The sequence below is a fragment of the Littorina saxatilis genome, linkage group LG13, assembly GCF_037325665.1.
Source record: "Littorina saxatilis isolate snail1 linkage group LG13, US_GU_Lsax_2.0, whole genome shotgun sequence".
In the NCBI taxonomy this organism is placed as follows: domain Eukaryota; kingdom Metazoa; phylum Mollusca; class Gastropoda; order Littorinimorpha; family Littorinidae; genus Littorina; species Littorina saxatilis.
The window spans coordinates 40,227,191-40,253,304 of record NC_090257.1 but is presented as its reverse complement, the minus strand read 5'-3'; the positions used below and the strand labels follow the sequence as shown (position 1 = coordinate 40,253,304).

The 26,114-nt window shown below is 40.7% G+C and overlaps 1 protein-coding gene across 1 annotated transcript; it reads left to right on the top strand.

The window, feature by feature from the left end:
- Positions 1–446: 446 nt before the first annotated feature.
- On the top strand, positions 447–24,161 carry LOC138945735 (beta-arrestin-2-like). The gene is made up of 10 exons (XM_070317227.1): positions 447–521; positions 1,125–1,184; positions 1,830–1,897; positions 2,181–2,316; positions 3,567–3,651; positions 8,636–8,708; positions 11,214–11,360; positions 12,176–12,262; positions 14,361–14,501; positions 15,090–24,161. Exons 3-10 carry the CDS (start codon positions 1,875–1,877, stop codon positions 15,187–15,189), a joined length of 792 nt encoding a protein of 263 aa, XP_070173328.1. The 5' UTR covers positions 447–521; positions 1,125–1,184; positions 1,830–1,874; the 3' UTR covers positions 15,190–24,161.
- Positions 24,162–26,114: the final 1,953 nt, after the last annotated feature.

The window sequence follows — 26,114 nt, the reverse complement described above, 5'->3', positions numbered from 1 at the left end:
TCACAAATCAAAGAAAATCAGATATTAAAATGAAGGTAAATTTGCAGAGGCTAAAAGCAGAATATCTGAGAAAGGAGGGTCTTGAAAAGGAGGAAGTGTGAAAGGGGGTGGTCTTTAAAAGGGTGGTTCCGCTGTATACCTGTCTTTCATGCAATTCGAGAACAAATCAAACAAGCAATTCCAAACAAAGGATGGAAAAGTGAGGACAATGTGTACCTGTCTTCTGTGAAGTTAAAAACAACAAGAAGACAAACTTTAAACAAAAAGCCAACAAAAAACAATGTCAAACAAACAAAGAATTAAAAGCATTTAAAAAGAGACATTGAATCAAAGAAAACTCTGCAACTCTGCAACTCTTTTTTTTTGCAATTGCCAAGTTCTATAACTCATGATTGCATGTCTTTACTCTTGTGCAGGTGTATCCTCCCTTGAAGGATCAGAAGGACCCCAAGCCCTTGACACGTTTACAGGAGCGACTGATCAAGAAGCTTGGGCCCAATGCCTACCCTTTCTTCTTTGAGGTTGGTCAACCAGTTCTTCTTAGCTCTACATTTTCTTTCATTTATTTTGATTTTATGTTTTGGAGATGGAGATGCGTTTTGGGGGAAGTGGGTTTGTTTGTTCTATTGTGCTTTGCTGAAGAATTTAAAATGATATAATCTGGCAAAAAAAATGCCTCTTTCAGCTCCAAGAGCTATAAATTTCATGTTGGGGGTTGTATATATATAATAAAACGATTGAGCGCTCAGTTACTCAAATTGAAAATGGCTGTGTTTTGAGTGGGCATTGAGGCTAGACTAATTCTCATTGTGACGCCTTTTTGCACCAGTCATAATTTTCGCGTCAAGTGTAACTAACTAAGGGGATTTTCCATGCCGTGTGTTCAGTTGCCCAATTCTGAGGGAGTATAATTTTGCATGAGGTGTAACTAAGGTGATTAATTTACCATGCCCTGTTTTCTGTTGCTTTAATTCTTCTGAGGGAGTATAATTTTGCGTCAGGTGTAACTAACAAACGTGATTAATTTACCATGCCGTGTTTTCAGTTGCTTTCTCCTGAGGAAGTATAATTTTGCGTCAGGTGTAACTAAGTAACATGACTAATTGGCCATGCCGTGTTTTCAGTTGCCGCCCAACGCTCCGGCCTCTGTCACTCTCCAGCCTGCACCGGGAGACACTGGCAAGGTAAACACTCTATGCTGCTTGCTGGACAGTGGGGGGGACGGGTGTGTCTGTGTGTGTGTGTGTGTGTTAGTGTATGTGTGTGTGTGTGTGTGGTTTTTTTTTTGGGGGGGGGGGTGGGGCATGTGTGTGTTTTTGCTTGTTTGGGGGAGGGGGTGGGGCATGCGTGTGTGTGTGTGTTTGTTTGTTTGTTGGTTCATGGGCTGAAACTCCCACGGCTTTTACGTGTATGACTGTTTTTACCCCGCCATTTAGGCAGCCATACGCCGCTTTCGGAGGAAGTGTGTGTGCATGCGTGCTAGTGTGTGACTGTATGTGCATGTTTGTGTGCATGTGCATGTGTGTGGGTGTACATGTTTGTTTGAATGAGAGAGAGAGAGAGAGAGAGAGAGAGAGAGAGAGAGAGAGAGAGAGAGAGAGAGAGAGAGAGAGAGAGAGAGAGAGAGAGAGAGAGAGAGAGAGAGAGATCAATGTAAACTGATACATTTATTGTTTGAATAGAAAGAATGGCCATAGTCACTCAACAGTGTGTTTGTACAAAAGGTTATCAGGAATTCTGATGACTTCATTATGTCCACTTGCATGTTCTGCTGTCCGTGTTTAGGGGACATAATTATACTCCAATCCTATCTTTCTTCATGTGTGCAGCCATGCGGTGTGGACTATGAACTCAAGACGTACGTGGCGGACAACATGGACGAGAAGCCGCATAAAAGGTATTGTAGCTCATGTACTTTTATATTTGTGATATATTATGCGAAGCCATAAAAACTGTGCAAAAACTATAAGTGAGAAGCAGCATATGTAATGGATTGTTGTATTTTTTATTTTTTTAAATATTTTGTTACTTCTTGCTATTCTCTTGATGAAAGATACAGTACTTATCTGCTGTTTTCTCCACCCATTTTGGGTTGGTGAGCACTATAAGCCACTTGTGAATCCCTTGTGAACGTGAAAACTTGGATGGTAGTGACGTGAATTGCGAACTTTGTTTTGCAGAAACTCAGTGCGACTGGCGGTCAGGAAGCTGACGTACGCGCCAGAGGAGCCGGCGCCTCAGCCCAGTGCCGAGGCCGTCAAGGATTTCATGATGAGTCCCGGCAGTATTCGACTGGAGGCCTCGCTAGACAAAGAGGTCAGTCACCCTCCCTAGACAAAGAGGTCAGTCACCCTCGCTAGACAAAGAGGTCAGTCACCCTCGCTAGACAAAGAGGTCAGTCACCCTCGCTAGACAAAGAGGTCAGTCACCCTGTCCATGTTGTACATTTTGTGGACTCATCCGCTCAAGAGAGATTTCCCAACTGTCCCTGGTGTCCATGTTGTACATTTTGTGGACTCATCCGCCCAAGAGAGATTTCCCAACCATCCCTGGTGTCCATGTTGTACATTTTGTGGACTCATCCGCCCAAGAGAGATTTCCCAACTGTCCCTGGTGTCCCTGTTGTACATTTTGTGGACTCATCCGCCCAAGAGAGATTTCCCAACTGTCCCTGGTGTCCATGTTGTACATTTTGTGGACTCATCCGCCCAAGAGAGATTTCCCAACTGCATTTGTCCCTGGTGTCGATGTTGTAAATTTTGTGGACTCATCCGCCCAAGAGAGATTTCCCAACCGTCCCTGGTGTCCACGTTGTACATTTTGTGGACTCATCCGCCCAAGAGAGATTTCCCAACTGTCCCTGGTGTCCCTGTTGTACATTTTGTGGACTCATCCGCCCAAGAGAGATTTCCCAACCACCCCTGGTGTCCATGTTGTACATTTTGTGGACTCATCCGCCCAAGAGAGATTTCCCAACTGTCCCTGGTGTCCCTGTTGTACATTTTGTGGACTCATCCGCCCAAGAGAGATTTCCCAACTGTCCCTGGTGTCCATGTTGTACATTTTGTGGACTCATCCGCCCAAGAGAGATTTCCCAACTGTCCCTGTGTCCATGTTGTACATTTTGTGGACTCATCCGCCCAAGAGAGATTTCCCAACTGTCCCTGGTGTCCATGTTGTACATTTTGTGGACTCATCCGCCCAAGAGAGATTTCCCAACTGTCCCTGGTGTACATGTTGTACATTTTGTGGACTCATCCGCTCAAGAGAGATTTCCCAACTGTCCCTCAGGTGTCCATGTTCTACCAGGGACGGCAAGCTACAGCTATGGCAACCATTTTCTACTGAGTACTCACTTGATCAATCCCGCACGGGCATCATAGGTCTGGTTCTTTGGGCTGGTTTCTGTCAACTGCAATTGGTTAGGCGACAGTCTGCTGATCGTCATTTCCACTGTTGTTTATCTCTACTGTCTGGCTTGAGAATAGGAGGTCATCTTGAGGAAGACGTACGGGCTGTTCGCTTCTTTTGGATTGAAACATAAAGTGTTTCTGTTTGTTTTTCAGAAATATTACCACGGAGAGAGTCTTGCCATCAATGTGCTGGTGGACAACAACACTAACAAAACAGTGAAGAAGATCAAAATATCAGGTGAGATTTCTATACCACAGTAACAACACTGCTGTGGGTGTGGGGGTGGGTGGGGAAGTTTGGGGGAAGGTGTGAGTGTGTGTGGATGTGTATGATGTGCGTGTGTGTGTGAGTGTGTGTGTGTGTGTGTAGGGGTGATGGAGGTGGTTATTAAGGACCAAGGTTAATGGTATAATCTCAGGATAACTATAGGGATTCAGGACAAGTTGATCAAGGCAGAAGGAATGTGCCTGCATGTATACAGGTAAATTTCTGTTGAATATTGGTATGTGCCCAAGGGGAAGGTCATCATGCTCCTGTCGCATGCAAAATAAAACCCAGACGGTGTAGTGGTTAACATGATGCTTTACATGCAAAGGAAGGTATCTTGTCGAGATGCAACGGCTGATGAAGTGTTGTGTCTTATATCCAAGGAAAAGGATGGTTTGGATCACAATTGTAAAAGCCTGGATAGATCAGTGTTGGTTTACACACTTGGTTTACACAGGAAGAAGGTATTGTTAAGATTAAAAAAATAACTGATAAAGTGTTGTGTCCTAGCTAAAAGATGCTTCTATGCCATGTAAAAACCAGGATAGTTCAGGGTTGGTTTACACTATGGTTAACAAAGGAAGGAGGTATTGTTAAGATTCAAATAACAACAGATCAAGTGCTGTGTATTGTATCAAAGCAAAAAGATGATCTTATTATGTCATGGAAGCCTGGACAGTTTGGTGTTGGTTCAATGTACATGAGGGTTTACACAGAAAGAAGGAATTGTTTAGATTCAAATATTACAACAGTCTCCATGTGTAGGTAATTGCGCCAAAGCAAAAAGATGATCTTATGCCATGGAAAAGCCTGGGCAGTTGTGAGTTGGTTAAATTGACACAATGGTTTACAAAGGAAGAAAGGTATTAGCAACCAAACAGCTAATGATTTAGTGTTGTGTCTGTGGCCTTCAGCGCTGCAGGAGACGAGTCTTGTTCTCCACGAATTTACAACCACCGTCATGGAACTGTCCGAAACTGAGTTCACGTGAGTCCAACAGCCGTCAGCAAGGTCAAGGGCAATGCTGCTGGCTGCATGCTGTCTGTATATAATCCCGCTGTTGTCCTTCACGCCAAGGTCAAACATGATTCTCTTTTCCCATCTTTAGTTTTGAGACCAGCATTTAGCCGCTAGGGTAGGTGTAACTTATACCTCTTCGTATCAGTCTGCCTTGAAGGTGAGGACAGATGTCCAGAACAGCGCGGTGCTGTTTTCTTGAATGAGGGTGCAGTGTTTGGTATAGAACTGAGGTGCATTAGCCGCGACGGTGCCTTAGCTCAAGACTAGCAGGTACTGCTCACAGCCCGGCACACGGCACTGTAAACATTTCCCCTCCCTTCACCTTTCTCGCCACCATCCGCCCTACCCTTGGTCTCATAACTATCTTGGAAAAGCAGAAACAAACGACTAACAGTGCATGTTCAAAGAATGTGTGTTTCATACCATACACCTGGGTGAAAGGGAGTTCACATGTGAGAGGAAAATGATCTGATTGTCTTCACAGTAAAATGTTTGTATTTCACGTTCGTAAGTTTTCACTTGAACTGTTTCATGTCCTTTTCACTATGCGTTCATGCAAGTCAAAAATGATTGAACATTGGTTATGGAGGGACTCAGGAATGTTTTATTTCAGGCCATAGCCCATAAATAGGGTGATACACCATGACAACAAGTCACTCTAACAAGTGTTTGTAATCATGGCATTCTCTTGCATAATCAAATCTGGCTTCCTTATATTTTTCTTCATCAATTTTGGATAGTTTATTTACAAATCTCAAATATTTCTCACTTGCTTCCGTTTTACCCAACATTCGAACCATTTCTTTTCTTCTGTAACTGGCTCATGATTATTACCTATCTTTTTCTCCATACATTTTGCGCAATCTCTCAATATCATGTCGTTAAAAACCGATAGGGCTTCATCATCATCGTCATCCAGCCTCTCTTGCGCCTCTTTTAACTTCTCTTCAGCTACTGAGCTATGTGAAGGTTTTCTCTGTGCCAAACCATCAGACCAAACAAATCTGACGCCACTGCTACTTTAAAACATACTGTCTGCGTAATCAGCCTCTTCAATTTCTGTTTCCAAATTTTTGCAATCTCATTTCCAAAGGCATGTGGGATATGACTCAATTTTTTCTCCCACTTTTAACGTACTTGCACTTTCTCATCATAAAATGAAAAAATGTCCAGACGCAATGAAATAATCAAGAATACAGCCACTAGCAGACAGAAAAGTCAAATGGCCTTCTTCGTCTCCTTTACGAATGCCATTCAGGAGTTGCAAACCAAAAGCTGCATGAACATAACTCAGTGATGGCGCTAGTATTTTTTCAAACCGGTACGCAAACGTTTATGATGCAAAAAGTCCAGAAAAAACGCTAGGCTGGTCATTGGAACCAGTAAGAGTCCAACTCAGAGTACTAGTTTTGTTGTTTTACCAGCAAAAAAAACCCCGGTAGTTCAAAAATCAACCGGTAGGTCACACCGGCAGCCATTTTTGTTCTGGCATTTTCTCATTTCAACCGGTAAAATACCGGTAATTACCGTTTAACGCCAAAACTGCATAACTCCAACAACTTTCTTCTATAGAAATGTATCACTCCATCTTCTGATACTCGGTATAGTCGTTATCTCTCTCAGACCTAGCAGGACCTTTCTCCTACTGACTGCATGCATCTCATCTGGTACGTATTCTCGTGTCCTGGCATTAAGATCGCCACATCAGACCTGTTTACCCATACGATTTCGCCGTATTTTGTACGCAAAGTTGCCAAGGATACGACCAATACGTTTGGAGAGAAAAAAATAAGACGATTGTAAAAAAAATCAAGTTTGATTGTGATCATTAAATGGAAGAAGAAAAAAAAGAAATCGAAAGTAGGTTGCCAAACCTGTTCTTGCGATAGCCCAGTGGATAAAATTCAGCTTTCACCTTTGACGATTGGTCAATGTTATATGAAGTCAAAGACATCAGCCTCTTGATCGGAAGGTCGCACAGACACTGTTCAAGAATGCCCATGCCATCATCAAAATCACTAGACTGATAGAAGGGTGAGCTATAATTTACTGGATGTTAATATGCACAGACCACTGCTACATCTTTTTGTAAGCCAAACAAATCTTTTGTTCACATGGAATACCAAAATATCGTCATAGTACTCCACCTTACTTTCTTCCCCCAAAAAGGGCAACAATTAATTCATTTACATCAATACGGGAAAGCCTCCTGACCTTTTTCCAAACTAGGAGAACCTAATAGCTGGCTTGTAAAACAATTGGTGTGACGAAGCAAAGAAGGGGTGGTGGCAACATCCAGAGAGGTTTCAAAAAGGCAAACAAAATCAAAAATAGACAAATATTTACAAAAGGAATTGTCATTCATTTTAGACATCAACCCTTCAATATTCCAAGATAAAAAAGAGAGACTAGATAATCTTTGACGATACGAGTCACACGTCTTTCCACAGTCGTGGTCAATCTGTTATTTCACCTGCACAATACATGCTATCTGTCATACACTCACCTCTAGCGTTTTCCGCCATGGGCTGGCTGAATCCCTAGCTCGGAGACCACGCACGGTAGCTGCTGCTGACCGCCACCACAGGAAGATTGCCTTGTTCTTATACCACCATTTTCAGGTGCCTGACGGGAAGCCATAGCTTTGATTGATGAATTGTTCAGACGGATTGGGCCACAGTCAGGGGGGGGGGGGGGGGGGGGATATTTGCTAGTTTTATGATGTATGAATGTTCAACAGCAAGAGTCTCAGATGTTGTCTGGGGGATGTTTTTGTGGCTCAGTTGTTCACTTTTGCATGGGCCGTTTAAAAATATCATGTGTTTTGAAATAATTATTTGGTCACAGCTGTGCAATCGATGTCAGAGGTCCTTAGGCAGCACCATAACGTCGGTGTAGATGTTGTTAAGTCCCGTGTTTACAGTTGGTATCCAAATCTTTTGTAAAGATACCACAATGGTAACTTCGATTACTGGGCGCAGCGTGTGTGTGTTTCTGTCTGACTGTCATTATGTCCGTCTATCTGCCTGTGAGTGTGTGTGTGCGAATGTGTTAGTGAATGTTTTGTGAATCTGCATTTATTTTGTATTGGGTTTTTTCCCCAGTAAGTTTTATTATTACGATGTTGATTGTCTTGAAATGAGAGGAATAATTTTCCTTTTCTATTCTTTTGTGTTTGTGTGTATGTGTTATTTGTTTTTTTTTGGGGGGGGGGGGGGGATTGATGTGGGGACAGGAACGGGGGGTGTTGGTATGGGGCATGCAGGCTCAACCAAAATGTTCATGTGTAGCTAGAATGGAGGTTTATGTAATCAGGGATGGCCAAATCGTCCGCCCGGTCGCCAGGGGCGAGTAACAAATTTGCCGGGCTAGTTTAAGAAACCGCCTGGCAAGAGTCGCCCGGCTGGCCAGTGAAAATTCTGGTCAAACGCAACATTTTTGGTTGTAATATCGAGTTTCAAATCAGATGGAGCAACTGTGGTATGCACCGGGCCAGCGAAATTTATTGCGGCCTAGTGACACGTACTCTTGCAGTTATACTGGCCCGCCTGGCGAGTTAGTTATACTGGCCCGCCTGGCGAGTTAGTTATACTGGCCCGCCTGGCGAGTTAGTTATACTGGCCCGCCTGGCGAGTTAGTTATACTGGCCCGCCTGGCGAGTTAGTTATACTGGCCCGCCTGGCGAGTTAGTTATACTGGCCCGCCTGGCGAGTTAGTTATACTGGCCCGCCTGGCGAGTTAGTTATACTGGCCCGCCTGGCGAGTTAGTTATACTGGCCCGCCTGGCGAGTTAGTTATACTGGCCCGCCTGGTGAGTTAACATTTTTGTGATTTGGCCATCCCTGGTGATGAAACTGATGTTGCATGCTTCACTCAGTGTGTTTCTATACCTTATATCTGCTCACCAATGTCTGTCTGTGTGCGATCCCGCCAGTCCGCCAGTTTGCCGACATTTGCCTCTTCTCCACGGCCCAGTACAAGTGCACTGTGGCAGAACTGGACAGCGAGTGAGTCATCTTTTACTTTGCTTTGGTTGCTTATAATGGCCAAAGCATCCCAATGCTTTGGGAATTTGCTTTTCGGGGCTTAACATTAAAGATTGATTACTATACCCGAAAAAACACATATGACTACATTGATGATTATAATATGCATAATGAAGTTTACAAGAGTAGGGACTGGAGGGAATTATGTATGACGTACTGCTCATTGATCAGACCAGCAAAGACCGATTGAAAACTCTTTTCTTTTTCTTTTTATTATAATTTTTTTTTATTTTTTTTAATGACTAGTTTGCCTTGGGCATAAAATGATATACAGTCTGGAACCCTCTTCTTAAGGCCTCCAAACGTCTGAGAAAATCGGGTCTTAATTAAAAAGGGGGGAGTCTCAAAATGGATGTAAATTGACAGAAGTTATAATTGGGGATCCAGTCTTTACCCAGAACAAGTTTAAATTATGAATTTGCAAGGGAACTGCTCCCCATCCCAAACAGTTTCAGCCACCTCACACGCGTGTTTGCAGTCTTCCCTTCAGAGAAAAAAAATGCAGAGTTTGATAACGGCTTCCATTTGTTTTTAGGTAACGCATGAACCGGAGTAAGCAGACAGCCCGACTGTTTTTATTTTATTTTACTTAATTTTTTTATCTTTTTTTTTAGTGGTTTGGGTTTACTTCACATTTCAGTTTCATTTAGTGTTACAGTTTTTAAGAAATTGAATGCTTACAGTTTTTTAATTAACAACACATACCCACAACAATCTTTGGGTTCTGCTGCTGTTTTTGTTTTGTTTTTTTACTTCTTCATTACTGAATGTTATCAAGTTGTACAATGTACTATGTTGCATGGTTTACTTCTCATAAAATGTGGCATGCTCAAATAGATATGTTGCATGGAATCAAGTCTTTTACAGAGAATCCAGTTTCTCAAAATGTACTTAATACATGTGACATTGATAAATCCTTGAAGTTTATTGAAATATATCACTTGATACATGTGATATTGATGAATCCTTGAAGTTTATTGAAACTTATTGAAATATATCCCTTGATCAATACACGTGATATTGATAAATCCTTGAAGTTTATTGAAATTTATTGAAATATATCACTTGATACATGTGATATTGATGAATCCTTGAAGTTTATTGAAACTTATTGAAATATCACTTGATACATGTGATATTGATGAATCCTTGAAGTTTATTGAAACTTATTGAAATATATCCCTTGATACACGTGATATTGATAAATCCTTGAAGTTTATTGAAACTTATTGAAATATATCACTTGATACATGTGATATTGATGAATCCTTGAAGTTTATTGAAACTTATTGATATATATCATTTGATACATGTGATATTGATGAATCCTTGTTTATTGAAACTTATTGAAATATATCACTTGATACACATGATATTGATAAATCCTTGAAGTTTATTGAAACTTATTGAAATATATCAATTGTTACACGTGATATTGATGAATCCTTGAAGTTTATTTAAACTTATTGAAATGTATGTATTGTTATTTAGAACATTGCTGGGGGGAGTATGGCGCAGTAGTAGAATGACTCTTTTTTCTATATCCTAGCTATACATGTAAAGCGTGGATCTTTCCGCCTGTTCATCCTGAGTGCTAGCATTGTAAAGCAGCTAATCAATCCCATGTACACTCTGTGTTTTTGCAGGAGTGGGTTCTTACGTGTGTGACCGTTTTTTACACCTTCTTCTTCTTCTGCGTTCGTGGGCTGAAACTCCCACGCACACTCGTGTTTTTTGCACGAGTGGAATTTTACGTGTATGACCGTTTTTACCCCACCATTAAGGCAGCCATACACCGCTTTCGGAGGAAGCATGCTGGATATTTTCGTGTTTCTATAACCCACCGAACTCTGACATGGATTACAGGATCTTTTCCGTGCGCACTTGGTCTTGTGCTTGCGTGTACACACGAAGGGGGATAAGCCACTAGCAGGTCTGCACATAAGTTGACCTGGGAGATCGGAAAAATTTCCACACTTAACCCACCAAGCGGCCACGGCCGGGATTCGAACCCTCGACCTTCCGATTAAGAGGCCGACGTCTTACCACCCCGCCACAGCGCCCGTCGTTTTTTTACACCAATATTTTGTGGCGTTACAAGGTTTTAATTGTTCCACTCTATTCAGTGTTTAACTGGGGGCCCGGGTAGCTCAGGTGGTAGATTTGTGATCCTTAGGGTCATGGGTGCCAATCCTATGGGCCGGGATGGACACGGGTCAACTTTATGTGCAGACTCAGAGACAGTATCCATGTCCCAGCCCCGTGTCACCACAGTAGTACGTAAAAGACCTCCGTCATTCTGCCATAAGTGTAGGTGGCTTTAGGTTACATCTAACTTGGTATCTCATGTAAAGTTGGGGTAACTGTGACCCAGGAACTTGCCCCTATAATTGTTTTGCCCAGAGGGTGTAAAACTTAAATGTTTCTCAGTGTTTAATTAACCCTAGTGTTTTGTGGCGTTCCCAGGGAGGGTTTCCCGATCCAGCCGAGCCAGACGGGGTTCTGCAAGGTGTTCCACCTGGTCCCCCTGCTGACCAACAATCGGGACAAGCGCGGCCTGGCGCTCGACGGGAAACTCAAGCATGAGGACACCAACCTGGCTTCCTCCACCATGTGAGTCACTTCCCTTCGAGTGTGTGGGGTGGGGTGGGGGGGAGGGGGTGTGTGTGTGTGGGGTTGTGTGTGTGATAGTTTGTGTGTGTGTAATAGTGTGTGTGTGTGTGAGTGAGTGTGCTTGTGAGTGTGTGTATGTGTGTGTGTGTGTGTGTGTGTGTGTGTGTGTGTGTGAGCCCTGAAAGTGGTGAGTATTTTAAAAATACTCGCCATTGCAAGTAGAAACATATGAATGGCGAGTAGAAATGTTCATCTACCAAATGCAAGTAAAGTTGCTGAAATATATTATTGGTTTGGCTTAGTAAAGTTTGCTCTCTGGCTAGTAAATTTTCAGAATCATAATAGTTTGGACTTTCAGGGCTGTGAGTGCTCCATGCTGGTGTGCGTGCCTGCAGGGTGTGTGCATGTGTGTGTGTGTTTGTGAGTGTGTGTGTATGTGCAGGGTGTGTGCATGTGTGTGTGTGTTTGTGAGTGTGTGTGTGTGTGTGTATGTGCAGGGTGTGTGCATGTGTGTGTGTGTTTGTGAGTGTGTGTGTGTGTGTATGTGCAGGGTGTGTGCATGTGTGTGTGTGTTTGTGCAGGGTGTGTGTGTGTGTGTGTGTTTGTGAGTGTGTGTGTATGTGCAGGGTGTGTGCATGTGTGTGTGTGTTTGTGAGTGTGTGTTTATGTGCATGCGTATGTGCACATGTGTGTGTGAGTGTGCATGTGTAAGCCTCTCCTTTCTTGTATCTTTTTGCTGCTGTTGTAACTTATTTTATTAATAAATTATAAATTAAACACTGGATGACTTATCTGTTGCTTCCATCATTTTCCAGCATGACCAAAGACAGCCAGAAGGAGAATCTGGGTATTGTGGTGTCGTACCGTGTCAAGGTCAAACTCATCCTGGGATTCGGATCAGGGTAAGTGCCTGTCGGTGTCGACAGTGTGTTGGTCAGTTGGTTGAAGGTTTGTCCATCAGTCTGTCTGTATGTCTTTGTTGGGCACATCAGTTCTTCTCAATCTGTGTTTCTTTGCCTTAATTGTGGTTTGGATAAGATAACCACCAAATTAATAAAATAACGAGAAACAATCCTGTTATGCAAGATTGATATATACATGTGTATTGTCAGTTGTAGTGAATGTTTTGTCTGGTCAGTGACTTCTTCTTCTCGCTCCTTCCAGACATCAACTCCTGTGACACGCACTCATGCCGCCGTCTTCTTTGGGGCCACCAAGTCACCAGACAGCTTATCCTGCACGGGGGTCTCATTTGGCCAAGCTGTGCTTCTTTTTACATTTAGTCAAGTTTTGGTCAAGTTTTGACTAAATGTTTAACATAGAGGGGGAATAGAGACGAGGGTCGTGGTCTGTGTGTGTGTAGAGCGATTCAGAGTAAACTACTGCACCGATCTTTATGACACTTTGTATGAGAGTTCCTATGAATCATATCCCCAGACTGTTTTTTCATTTTTTCAATAAATGTCTTTAATCATTAAATAATTAAAAAATGAGGGTGAGACAGTGCCGCCTCAACTTTTACAAAAAGCCGGATATGACGTCATTAAATGACGTCATATCCGGCTTTTTGTAAAAGTTGAGGCGGCACTGTCTCACCCTCATTTTTCAGTGATATTGATTGAAATTTTGGCCAAGCAATCTTCCACAAAGGCTGGACTTTGGTATTGCATTTCAGCTTGGAGGCTAAGAAATTAATTAATAAGTTGGGTCATTAAAAATCTGAAAATTGTAATAAAAATTTTTTTTTTATTTAATGATCCAAAATAAATGTCATCTTATTCTTCATCACTTTCTGATTAAAAAAACATATAAATATGTTATATTCGGATTTAAAAAGAAGCTCTGAAAATTAAAAATATGAAAATGATTATCAAAATTAAATTTCCAAAATCGATTTAAAAACAATTTCATCTTATTCCTTGTCTGTTCCTGATTCCAAAAACATATCTTCTGCGTTCATCATGGGATGAAACTCCCACATGGATTTTTACGTGTATGACCGTTTTTACCCTGCCATTTAGGCAGCCATACGCCGCTTTCAGAGGAAGCATGCTGGGTATTTTCATGTTTCTATAACCCACCGAACTACAGACCTGGGAACCCATACGATTTTGCCGTATTTTGTACGCATGATTGTCTAGAATACGATCAGTACGGTCAGTGGAACAAAAATACGACGAGAAAAATTCCTAGACTACTTTTCTTCACAAGCGCATCCCGAAGCAGATCCAGTATTTTGACACATTATTACAGTTTTTGTCAGTTAACATTGAAAGAAGCATTTGTTTTAAATGTATTGGTAAACTTAATTAACATTGTGACAAACGCGTGCGAAGCATGTTTGAATCGTGGATGTTCATTTTTCTGAAAATACACGAAGTTTGTTAAAGAATACTCCAAGTGCAAAACAGGAGTTCCCAGGTCTGGAACTATGACATGGATTACAGGATCTTTTCCGTGCGCACTTGATCTTGTGCTTGCGTGTACAAACGATGGGGGATATAAGGCACAAGCAGGTCTGCACATAAGTTGACCTGGGAGATCGGAAAAATCTCCACCTTAACCCACCTGGGATTCGAACCCACGACCTTCCGCTTTGGAGGCCGGCGTCTTACCACCACGTCATTGCGCCCGTCTATAAAAACATATCGATATGATATGTTTGGATTAAAAACAAGCTCAGAAAGCTAAAACGAATAGAGATACAGAAAAGCGGCTTAGCGCAACCACTACCGCGCTATTCTGGCCAGTCAATTTTACTGCCTTTGCCACGAGCGGTGGACTGACGATGCTACGAGTATACGGTCTAGCTGAAAAAATGCAGTGGGTTCAGTTTCATTTTGTGAGTTCGACAGCTTGACTAAATGTTGTATTTTCGCCTTACGCGACTAATGTTTTTTCCTGCAGCAGGCATTCTTGTAGGTGTGCCGTTGTCATGGGTGCAGGTACACATCTCTGACTCCGTCTGGTCCGTTAAAGGTTAAAATTGTCTTGTTGCAGGGACCTAGCAGTGGAGCTGCCATTCACCCTGACCCACCCCAAACCCGTGGAGACCCCGCCCCCTTCACGCAATCCCAGCATGGTTCCCGCCGAGGCGGGGGAGACTCCCGTCGACACCAATCTCATCCAGTTCGACACAAAGTACGTCATCTTGTTTGTCTGGTTTCCACACACTTTCAGTAAGAGCCAGAGTGGCATAGCGGTTAGAGTGCATGTCTCTCATGCTGGTGGACCGGGTTCGACATTTACCTGATTTTTTTATGAGCACTCCCTACCCCACTCAGCTGTAGTGAAATATTCCCATATCTCAATAAAAACATTCTTTCCCTCAGAAGTTGTGATAAGCAGAACATGTATAGACACTACTTTGGGGTTTGGGTTTTCCCTGCTTCAGTGTTCAGGATTCCACGCACAGTTTCAGGTCTGAACCTTTTTTTTGATTATCTGTTGCGATTTGTCCAAAACCATAAATAAAATAAAAATGATTCATCGTTAAAACCATAGATAAAACGTACGTGTTCTTGAGCAATTTTGCTTCATTTTTCTTTGTGTTTCTTAGTGCAACAATCGTATTGAAGTAAAAACGTAAAACACCTATTCGTACAAAAAACACACGAGTGTATGTGGGAGTCTCAGCCCATGAACGCTGCAGAAGAAGAAGAGCTAAAATGAATACGGCACTTGTAAAAACCTAATAAAATTTAAAATTCCAAACTAAATGTGTTTCAGCGGAGAGCCGTTTTACGCAGACAAGGACGATGACTTTATCTTCGAGGACTTTGCGCGCCTGCGGCTAAAAGGACACGAGGGAGATGATACGGAGGCCTAGAGGTCACTTCCTGGCTTCCATTCCCAGCCAGTCAATCGACTTGGGGGTTTCATCTACGCAGAATCCTGCAGAATGTGTCAGGAAACGAGAACGTCTCAGGACGTGGTTTGCGTCATTTTCATGGTGTGTCAGTGTTTAGGTGATGTGCAGGGAACCGTGGTTTGTGTTTTTGACCGGTGTTAGTTGGGGGGAGGTTGGCACGAATGTCACTGACCGGGTTTGTAAGGGGTTTGCGCAGAGTGGGCTGGGGTGTAACATCTGTGTGGCTATTTCCAGCAAGGCTTTTGTGACCAGAGTCTGATTTGTTTTATAAATGAGTTTTGACGGTCAAAACGTTAAATTAAACTGGCAAAGTGTTGAAGTAACGTTTGTGTGTATTTCCAGGGAAGCTTTTGTGATCGGTGCATGACTGAATTTGGTCGTACGCTTGTGCAAAACAAGGTGTGAAAAGCAAAATGTTGAATAAGACGAAGAGTTGATGTCATGCTGCTACACTAGAAAGGTGACATTCTGCTTGAAAGTACAATGGTTGTATATACTGTCACTGACGAGGTACATGCTACATCTTTTGGACGTTTAGATAATCTTTTACAGTGCAGGAATGTAAAAACAAAGTGCTCTCAAGGATATAGAAAGGTGTTGTTTCTATTTGAGTGGACAGGTTTAATCGGTCATTAATTATTACTTACAAGACTTAAAGCCCCCAGACCACTTACATCTGCACATAATTGATTGAGCCACATGTAAGTACTGCATGTACATATGTACAAACTTGTCTGCTTATTGCCCATGATTCTGTCTGAGGGCATTGATATGACAATTCATTTTGGCAAAGTCTGTTAAGCATAGAGATTGGAATGCATCAGTAAGGATCATTAGCGATGTACAATTCACCATAAGGCCACACAAAAAAAGTTGTATGTTTCTGGTAACATGGCTAAAAAAAATAGGGTAGGTGGGTAGGGATTTTTTTGTTTTTGTTTTTTGGTCAGGGTAGAAAATAACTATACAGTGACGCAAAGAGACTGGACTTACTATACAAAGAGAAAGACAACACATTACAAAACAAATGAGACAAAAGGGATGCGGGGTTATCCCCCTTGTGTCGTCTGCCGTCTGTTACTTTTGTTTTGACGCTTTTATTTCTTTCTTTTTTTTTTACAAATGCAATATAAAAAAAAAAGTCTAGGGTCGGCGGGAAAAAACTAGGTAGGGTCGGGTGACCAGAAACATACAACTTTTTTTTGTTGGCCTTAGCGATGTACAATTCATCATAATACAGTTCCCAACTAGAAAGGGAGATAATTAACATGTTCACATAGCTAGAAGGAGAAGAAAAAACCCACTTGTCCACCGAGTAAAAAAGGGCGGGGGAGGGAACTCATACAAAGGTCTTTGTGAATGGTTGCTTCCCTTGTCCCAGTGCTTGTGAAATTTTAGTTCGACCAAAACAAGAAACCGATTATTTTTTATACACAGGGTAAGATTGACCTGGGAAGATTAAGAATTGCACATTTTTTCTTTTTTTTCTTTTCATTCTTGACAGTGTTGATATTTTCTTCTCCAAATATATATACGTGTTATTTTTTGAAAAGGTAGATGGGGAATTGCTGGATGTTGCTATAGCAGGAATCAGTTGTAAATAAAGATGAGCTTTGTTTAGTGAAAGAGTTTTGAGAGACGCAAACGTTTGACGGTGAAGGGGAAATGCTGGAAGCGATTGATGCCAATTTTCATTCATTTCTGATTTGTGTCAGCAGTCCTTGAGCACAGTACTTATCTGTTTTGCATATTTGATTGTCCGTTTGAAAAATTGATGAGACACGAAAGATTTCAGGGACGGCTAAGGTGAAGACATAACCAACAAAAGTGTGCGTTGGAGGGGACATCTGTTCTTATGAATGAAAACACGTATATATATATTATATATATATAGATTATTGAGTGTATTGAATGTTGGGAAAAAACCAACTTTTCAAATTTGTACTTTTCAATGATGTAGTGTGACTTTTTTTGTATCCATCAATCTTGTGTGCGTTGATTTGATGTGTCGAAAAAAATCTATTAAAAAAAAAAGCTCCACTGTTCCGGTAAAATATTCATTTAGTGAGAATGAAGTCACAATCTTTAGACTCACTTTTCCTGTGAATGTCAAAAGTTGTACTACTTCAATTGGATTGGAAGTCAGCTGTGTTCTTAGACCCTGTATTCAAATGTGAAATACGTAACCTATTTATTCCCTGTACACCGTGTTGATGAAGAAGACAGATCTGACGGACTGTTTGCTATATATATATATTCACTTCGCTTGTGCTACATTCATTGTGAACTAAAGAATCAGTTGACATGCTCGTCTGTTTGTCAAAGCCTATGTTGTCAGTGGTGGTTGAAGCTGTCTCAATTAAGTCAGTTGTTGGATTTATCCATCAATACTTTCAAGAAGACTTCTGAAGTAGATGATGTTTCATGTTTATGTACTGGTCATACTGAAAATGTGTGTGTTTTTTTTTTGTTTTTTTTTTTTTTTAAAGTGTGTGCAACTTTTGTGGTTTTATATGCTAGTCATACAATATAGATTGATCGTTATGAATTTGTACTCTTCACTGGGCAATCCGTGTATTTTATGACATGAAATATTACACCCACAGGTCTTATTATTTCCCTTGAACACCACTTACCACAGACAATGCTGGTTTCATTGTATGAGAAAGTGATTCATTTGCGGTGGTCCAACCGTAAGCGTTGTGCGCTCCATCCTGTCCATATCTGTGTGTCAGAGCGACGTAGAGACATTCATTTCCCCTCTCTTTTCTTACCTTGTATTTAGCTGTTCCAGCAGTAACGAAAGCTTTCTCTTTAGACGCTGAAACCTGTCCCAAGCTGTATATGTCACGTGAAAAATGTTGTTGTCGCTGTGAATTTTTCATTCGAAATGGTGTCAAAGCATATATGACAATGAACCTCGTTAGTGTGTTAATTACTCTGGCTTTGTGTGTATGTTAACGTACATTTTGAATCATCTCTACCTGCCCTGTGTTTAACTTACCACAATGTTTGAATATATGGCAACCGTTTTGAAAATTGCAGCTTCTCTTTTGTGAATGTTCATTTTCAATAAATTAGTCTAGCAGGAAAGGCACATGTTTCATAATAGTTAAGAGTCACTGACTGAAATTCATGAACTTGCTTTACTTTGCAGAACCAGCTTGCTACTTTTTGTGTCTTCTTTTGTATTCTCTATATTTTAGATTCTCTTTTAGTGACGCAAAATGCCTCAGGACTGAAGGAGCTAGAAGTGTTGATAATGCTTTAGCAATTGGTAGAGAAGATTAATGTACAAACATGGGTAGATTGTTGCTTCTGGAAGGCTGATCATGTAATTCAAATTGGTCGTAGCAAGACATTATGAGACAATTTTTGTTGTTGTTTTTTTTTGGTTGTTTTGCAACAGTGTTACCGTTAAATATAAGAATGTTTTTGGGGTGTGTGTGCTTTTTTAGCAGCTGAGTCACCCACGATAAATTTTTGTTGAATGGCATTCACAGCTGATGATGACCTGTATTTTTTAACAAAATGTTTGTGGATGATTAAGATTGTTTTTGTTAATGGCGATATTATATTTCTGATCTGTCACAAAATCTTGTTTTGACCGATTCTGTATTACAGTCTCTCCTTGCTCAAAATAAGTCCACAGGACTGAATTTTTTTCTCTACTGGTAGAAGTTGGAAATTGACTTATCATAGTTATTTATCTTGCTGAAATAACTTTTGTCAAAAGTACAAGGGATAAAAAAGTAATTAGAAAAGAAGAAGGAAGATGTCAATAGCAGAAACAAAGTAATAGTTAATATGTCATCTATGAGCAGAGATTAGAGAAAAAGGAGCAGGGATGTGACTTTCAGAATGTACCTGTAGTGTGAGAATTTAGCATACAGAGTGTATCGTACACATATAAAACAAGGAGGGGTGAGTGGGTTAGGGGGGTAGAGCTCTCACACTATACAATCTGCACTTTTTAGATCAACATCATCAAGTTATTACAGCACTAGTGTCTTTGGTGATTACGATTCAGCGCTCAATCCCGTCCGATTCCACATGATAAATGCTTGATTGCTTTTTTTCTGTCTCTGTTGGTGTGCTTTTTATGATCACATTGGCCTAAGAGAATTTTTGGCAGATTTTAATGTTAGTGTGTTTGTCATATGTTCTGAAATCATTCTGTAGTTGTAGTAATCTGTACCTCTTGTGGTGTAATCGATGGGGTGAAAATTAATTCTTCAGATGTGTAGTAATTTCTGTCGATACTCATTTTATTGACAATGAATGACCTGGAGTCAAGCTGACTGCAAAAATAAATGGTGTCAAAATTTAAGATTGTAGAAATATGTGTGAGACTTAACCGCTCAGGCCAATTTCTTTGACAGAACAGTCTCGAATTCTTTTTATGTTTTTTAGAAATCTTGTTTTCCTGATTTGTCGTTACAAATGTCTGAATGCAACTGATTGCGAGGATAATAAAAATTTTTTTAAAAAGTTTAACAAAAGGATGGCATGTCATTAATATGTTTATTAATTAGCTACAGACTTAGAAGACTTTTAGGAAAAAAAGCAGTCACTCGTTTTATAACGTAAATAAACGTTTGGAATTATATTGATAAACCATCTTGTGCAATTACCACATTTGTTGCCGTTAGCTTAGTAGTGTACTCGATTTCTGAGCAGTGAAGATCCAAGCAACAAAGGGAAGTAAGTGCTGTAAGTAAGTGTTTACCTCCCTTTGCTTCTAAAATCTTCTCACATAATTATATGAACTCCCTGCCTCGCCTGTTTATGAATATATTGGTTATTTGAGCTTACTGTGGTTTTTTTTCTCTCTCGTACAGTTGGCTTTACTTTGTTTCAGAGTGTACAAAGTATTTAGGTGTTTGTCTTGTGAGATGCACAGTTTACGTACAGTTATGTTCAAGACAGTTTTACTTGACTTAACCTGTTTGCTGTGTATCAATGTTTGTTGTTACAATATTTCCCTTTTTTATTTTTTTTATTATAAATATGCTTTTCTAACTGGCCTTCAATAATGTATCACCTTAAATTTCCCAATGTCATCTCTGCATTTATGAGGAAAAAAAAGAACCATGCTACTATTTGATAACAGCTAGCTTTGCATGAACGTCATTGTTACATCAAAGTCCTTATTGTGTGAACTGTACATGTTAGTTCCATCAAAGTATACCTGCATTACCAAATTAGGAGGGAAATTGGAGAAAGAACAGTGCATGTGATGAAAAGAAATTTGAATGAAGGCTTTACACCTTAGTGGAATCATCTTGTTTTTGTCTGTGGGTTTTGAATTTGTTTTTTGATGGACTTTTTAGGAGACGTGTGTGTGCTCAGTGATACCATCTGAGAGGTTTGGAGAAAAAAAGAAAGGTTTCTGTTTGATTTCTAATGTTCTTCTTACCTGTATACTGAAGTTTGTTACAGTCTGAAAATGAGCTTCAGCTTCCATGGTGTGTGCGTCATTTCGTCACATGCAACTGTTATGCATTTGTGTTACCTGTAGATTGAATCACTGTTGACCCATTTTGTAGCTCAGCATCAACAGTGCTGGGCAATCTGTTGATTTATTCAACATTTATTTTTCTCTTCTTTTTACAAAAAAAAGTATCTCTCCAGGTCTCTAATGTTGTCTCTCTCATTGTCACTCTCTCTCTCTCTCTCTCATCTAGCTGTTATTTATTTTATTTTTGTGAAGGAGAGTGTAAGCATGGGATGTTATCAGAATATTGTGCGCGAGTGTGTGCGTTTGGCTTGTCTGCCCACCTGTGTATGTACATCTTTTTTTGAAAATTAGTTACACCTTTTTGGAATGGATGCAGAGGTCTGAGTACGTGTGTGTATTTGTGTGTAAAATCTATTGGTAGACATGTTAATACTTGATCCAGACTGTGTCAGACTGTGAACTTGCCTTCTGTTAATGTAAATGCATGGCCATCACATCTTCATTTTGCAGCTTGTCTGGGGTACGTGTTGTGGAGACTTGCTCACGTCATGCTATGATGACCGCAGATATTGCTTGAGAGGGAATGGCTTAATTGTCCATTCTCTTGTTCCCTTCATAGTCATGTGCGTTTAATGTGCTGTTGACATGGGCCATTTTTAACTGATTTTAGTTAGCAATAACTCGCTCAGAAGTTTGCAAAGGTGAAATCAGGGAGAAGCTATGATGGTCATGTGGATTATCCGTCTGATCTTCAACTGACTGTCATCCGAATTGAACCCCACTTGAGCAGTGTCGAATGCTAATTATCGCCAATTTTGAACTGACTGTCATCCGACCGTTTGAGCATTGCTGAATGATTATCCCATAAGTTTTCTTATAAGTTCATTTCGTACGGGTATAATGGCCAATTTTGAAGCAACTCACATCTGACTTGAAACCCCGTTTAAGCTGTGTTAAATGCTAAGTATAGCCAATTTTGAACTGACTGTCATCCGACTCGAAGCTCTCTTGTGCACTGTTAAACTTTCTGGCTGAATTTGAAGTTACTTATCCTGAAGCTTTCGCTGGATGGAGACTGTACAGGTATTTAGCTGCCTTAGTGCGCATGCACTCTTGTCCAGTACGTCCTCCAGAGGCAAATTTTAGCCTGTAGGACATAAACATTCCTGTTGTTGTTGCACTCTTGCACTGAAGATCTGCAAACCATTAACATTGTTTAAAAGGGTGACAACTTTTCAAAGAGTTTGTATTGACAAAACTCATTCAGAGGTCTGCTGAAAGACAGTTGAAAATCGACCATGTGAACAGCGCGTAAGTGTACCATGTGTGTGTTATGTATCCTAAATAATGTTGCATGGTACTTTTCACTCTCACAGACAATTCTGTGGTCTAATGTTGTGTGTGTACGCTGATCACTGTACGTCCTCAATACAAACAACTTTGTTGAAGAAGGCAGTTTAGGTCTAACATTTGTTGAAAAGTTTGTTCCGACTCGTAGGGTTATGAAACCTTGTTGAGCTTTTCCTTCAGGTGGATATTTTGTAATACCCTTGTTAATATCCATCCCTTTTATTCAATGCTTGTGTAAGTTTGGTGAGAGCTTCTGTTCAGGGGCGTCTACTCAGCATAAATTAATAGTAGCTCAGGCCGTTCATGTTGAGATTGTGACGATCTGTTTTCAACCCACCCCATGCCCCCACCCCGGCCTAGCATTTAGTGTTTCTTCTGGTCCTCTCTATTTTCCTGGTGTTGGATAGTGATAAACAATGTTCATCTCTTTGGTACAGTGGTAACTTGTGATGAAAGGACACCCTTTTGAATTGCGGCGAATTCCAAGTGTCCCTTGATTGCAGGTGGCCTGTCCTGACAGGTATTTTTTGGTCAAGATAATGGACAATGTATCGATTGGAGATTGGATTTCCCTTCTTTGAGTCATGTGACGTCAGAGGCCGACAAAACTTTATAATTTGGCTTTTCAGGTTGACCGAAACTTCAAAGGAACTCAACAAAAAAAACCGTCATGTGTTTGATTGCATGTGTGTGTGCTGTTCAATGTCAAAACAACAACAAAGTGAGTACATGACGTGTGTTTTGTAGTTCCTTTGAAGTTTCGGTCAACCTGAAACGCCCAAATATGAAGCTTATGTGTTTGATTGCATACAAAAGTCATGTGGATTGCATGCATGTGTGTGTGTGCTCGTTCAATCGTCAAAACAACAACAAAGTCATAAGTACCTGAAAGGAATTCGATCGATACATAAATGTTATTTGCGTGTTTGACCAAAATATGACATTTTACACAGATCTCGACAGTCATTGTTCACCTCGACCGCTAGCGCGGTCTCGGAGAACAATGACTGTCTCGATCTGTGTAAAATGTCATATTTTGGTCAAACACGCAAATAACGTATAATATAGGGACTCCAAAAGGTGTCTTTTCATCCACTCATCTGAGAGGACTCATGTGGCATGTACCACTGTTTTAGCACAGGACCACAATATTACCGAGGGAAGCAACATTTTGTGTCAGCAAGCGCATGTCACTACAATCTATATAAAGATCAGATAAAGATCGACTGAGGGTGTAAAAAAAACTAGACAGGATTAGGTGAGAACAATTGGGAACCTATCTCCTGCATGGGCAGAGGTGCACGAAGCGAAACTGTGCACCAACAAACTGAGTGATACACAGCCACGGCATCCCATTAGTTGAAATTGAGATTTGTTGAGATTTCAACCCATCAAACCCGCGGCAGGTTCCCAACCTATTGGGTGGCACCCACACTTCCAGTACCTCTGCAAGATAAAGTAAAAGGCCAAGCTACTACCCGCGCTCTTGCCATGAAGTTAACATTTGATGATGCAAAATGTATTGGATAATTATACGGTGTTCGAGAAGTTTGCCTGTACCTGTAGTGTGCTACGAAGACTGGTTTTCTGTTCACAACGCCAAGAAAGAGTAAATTATCTTTAGCTTTTATGTCTGCATTTTGTAAGATAAATCAGTCATTATTAGCAAAGATAGTGTTTTTGTGGTTTTTTATTTATTTTTAGAGCGGTACTTTTTGTTTTTAATAGTAGTTTTGGAAGAATCACGACTAGCGCATTGAATCACAGCCTCTCCCCTCCCTTTTTATTGTTATGATTCTGTTAAAGAAAAATACACTTCATCATTGTATCCAAACCTGCCTTGAAGACTAGCATTTAAAAGGAAAAGCTTTTTTTTTTTAAGAATGAAAGTTAAACTATTTGTACCGTTCCTGTGCTTATGCTTGCAGTGTTAAAGCTATTACCCCTACTGTAACCCTTTATCTCTCACCTGTACCCTGCCCTGGTTACCTTAAACCTGGTGACCCCCGCTTGATCCCCCATCTACCCTGGTACGCCTCATCTGTGTAAGTCACATTTCTATTAGCTGGTCATGTACCTAACCACTCTCAACATTTGTGCAATAAAACGTCAAATGATGCCAGCCTGGGTTCTGTGTGTGTGTCAAATGATGCCAGCCTGGGTTCTGTGTGTGTGTGTGTGTCGAATGATGCCAGCCTGGGTTCTGTGTGTGTGTGTGTGTGTTGAATGATGCCAGCCTGTGTTCTGTGTGTGTGTGTGAGAGTGTCAAATGATGCCAGCCTGGGATCTGTGTGTGTGTGTGTGTCAAATGATGCCAGCCTGGGTTCTGTGTGTGTGTCAAATGATGCCAGCCTGCCGGGATCTGTGTGTGTGTGTGTCAAATGATGCCAGCCTGGGTTCTGTGTGTGTCAAATGATGCCAGCCTGGGTTCTGTGTGTGTCAAATGATGCCAGCCTGGGTTCTCTCTGTGTGTGTCAAATGATGCCAGCCCCATGGGTTCTGCTTTTGTATGGTTGTTGGTGAGTGATGGTGGTGTGTGTGTGTGTGTCAAATGATGCCAGCCTGGGTTCTGCTTTTGTATGGTTGTTGGGGATTTCTGTGTGTGAGAGATAGTGTGTGCGTGTGTGTGTGTGAGAGAGAAAGAGAGAGAGAGAATGTGTGTAAGTGTTGGTCGTGATTTCTCTCTGTGTGTGTGTGTGTGTGTGTGAATGAATGCGTGTGCTTGTGTGAGAGAGAATGTGTGTGTGTGAGAGAGATGTGTAGGTGTGAGTGTTGGTGGTGATTTCTGTGTGTGTGCTTGTGTGAGAGAGGATGTGTGTGTATGAGAGAATGTGTAGGCGTGTGAGTAGTGGTGATTTCTCTGAGTGTGTATGTGTGTGCTTGTGTGAGAGAGATTGTGTAGGCGTGTGAATAGTGGTGATTTCTGTGTGAGTGTATGTGCTTGTGTGAGAGAGAATGTGTGTAAGAGAGAGTGTGTGTGTGAGAGACTTATTATCTTGCTTTTGAAAGTTCACATGCACCTTTAACAAAAGGACACCCTGCAGCCAGCTAAAAGTGTTCCTACATTGCAGGTGACGTATCATGACAGGTATTCTTTGGTGAAAACAATGGACCAAAGGACAATTTAAGAGATGTCCTTATTAGAAAGATGGCCTATCATCAGAGTTGCCTCACATTTCCGGTACCACTGTACTGTATTACATTATCATAATTTGCACCTTAAAGATCTCTCGCACACACACACACACACATACACTATGAAATATCCCTACATGAGGCTGACAATTTATATTAGCCTTATTCATGTTTGAACCTAATGATTCTGTCAGTCAAATACATTTCCAGCATTCAAAAATCAAGCAAAGCAACCAACCAACCAATCAAGATACCACCTGTGGCAAATCAACACATACGAGTCCAGTTTATGTTTGATTTTACTTTGCCATACACTTCTGCACACAGTCACTATATCCTTAATATGTTTCCTACAATTATCACACATAAATGCATGATCAACAAGCCGTAATATATTTAATACAATAATGCAAGACAATTTTTCAAAATATCAATCATGCTCATGCATGTTTTTTCTCCCCAAACTAACTCAGGAATGTATAATATTGATTACAAAGTCAAATACATCACAATACTTCTTTTATCACTACTCGTCAACAAGCAAATGTTTCATCGTTTTTATGCAAGCTCTCTTTTTTTTTCTCGCCTACCACTTACATACTCACACATTATAATATTACAAGAACAGCATATCATTTGCACTTTGGGGTTACCAACAAGCAGAAACTAAACTTAACAATAATTTATCTTGAGCAATGAACAATTTCTGTTTGGTTTCTTTAAGTACAATTGGTACATTGGTACATTGGTTTCTTTAAGTACATTCCAAAGTTTGGAGTCGGACCATTCTCCATCTTAACAACATTAACACATTAAATTATCAAATTGGAAATCATCCTAATCCTTAGCACAACCTAACAGTTTACACTACATGTATATCAGAAAAAACAAAATTAAAGTCAGAATTTTTTGCTTCAAAATCCAAGCATAGCCTCAC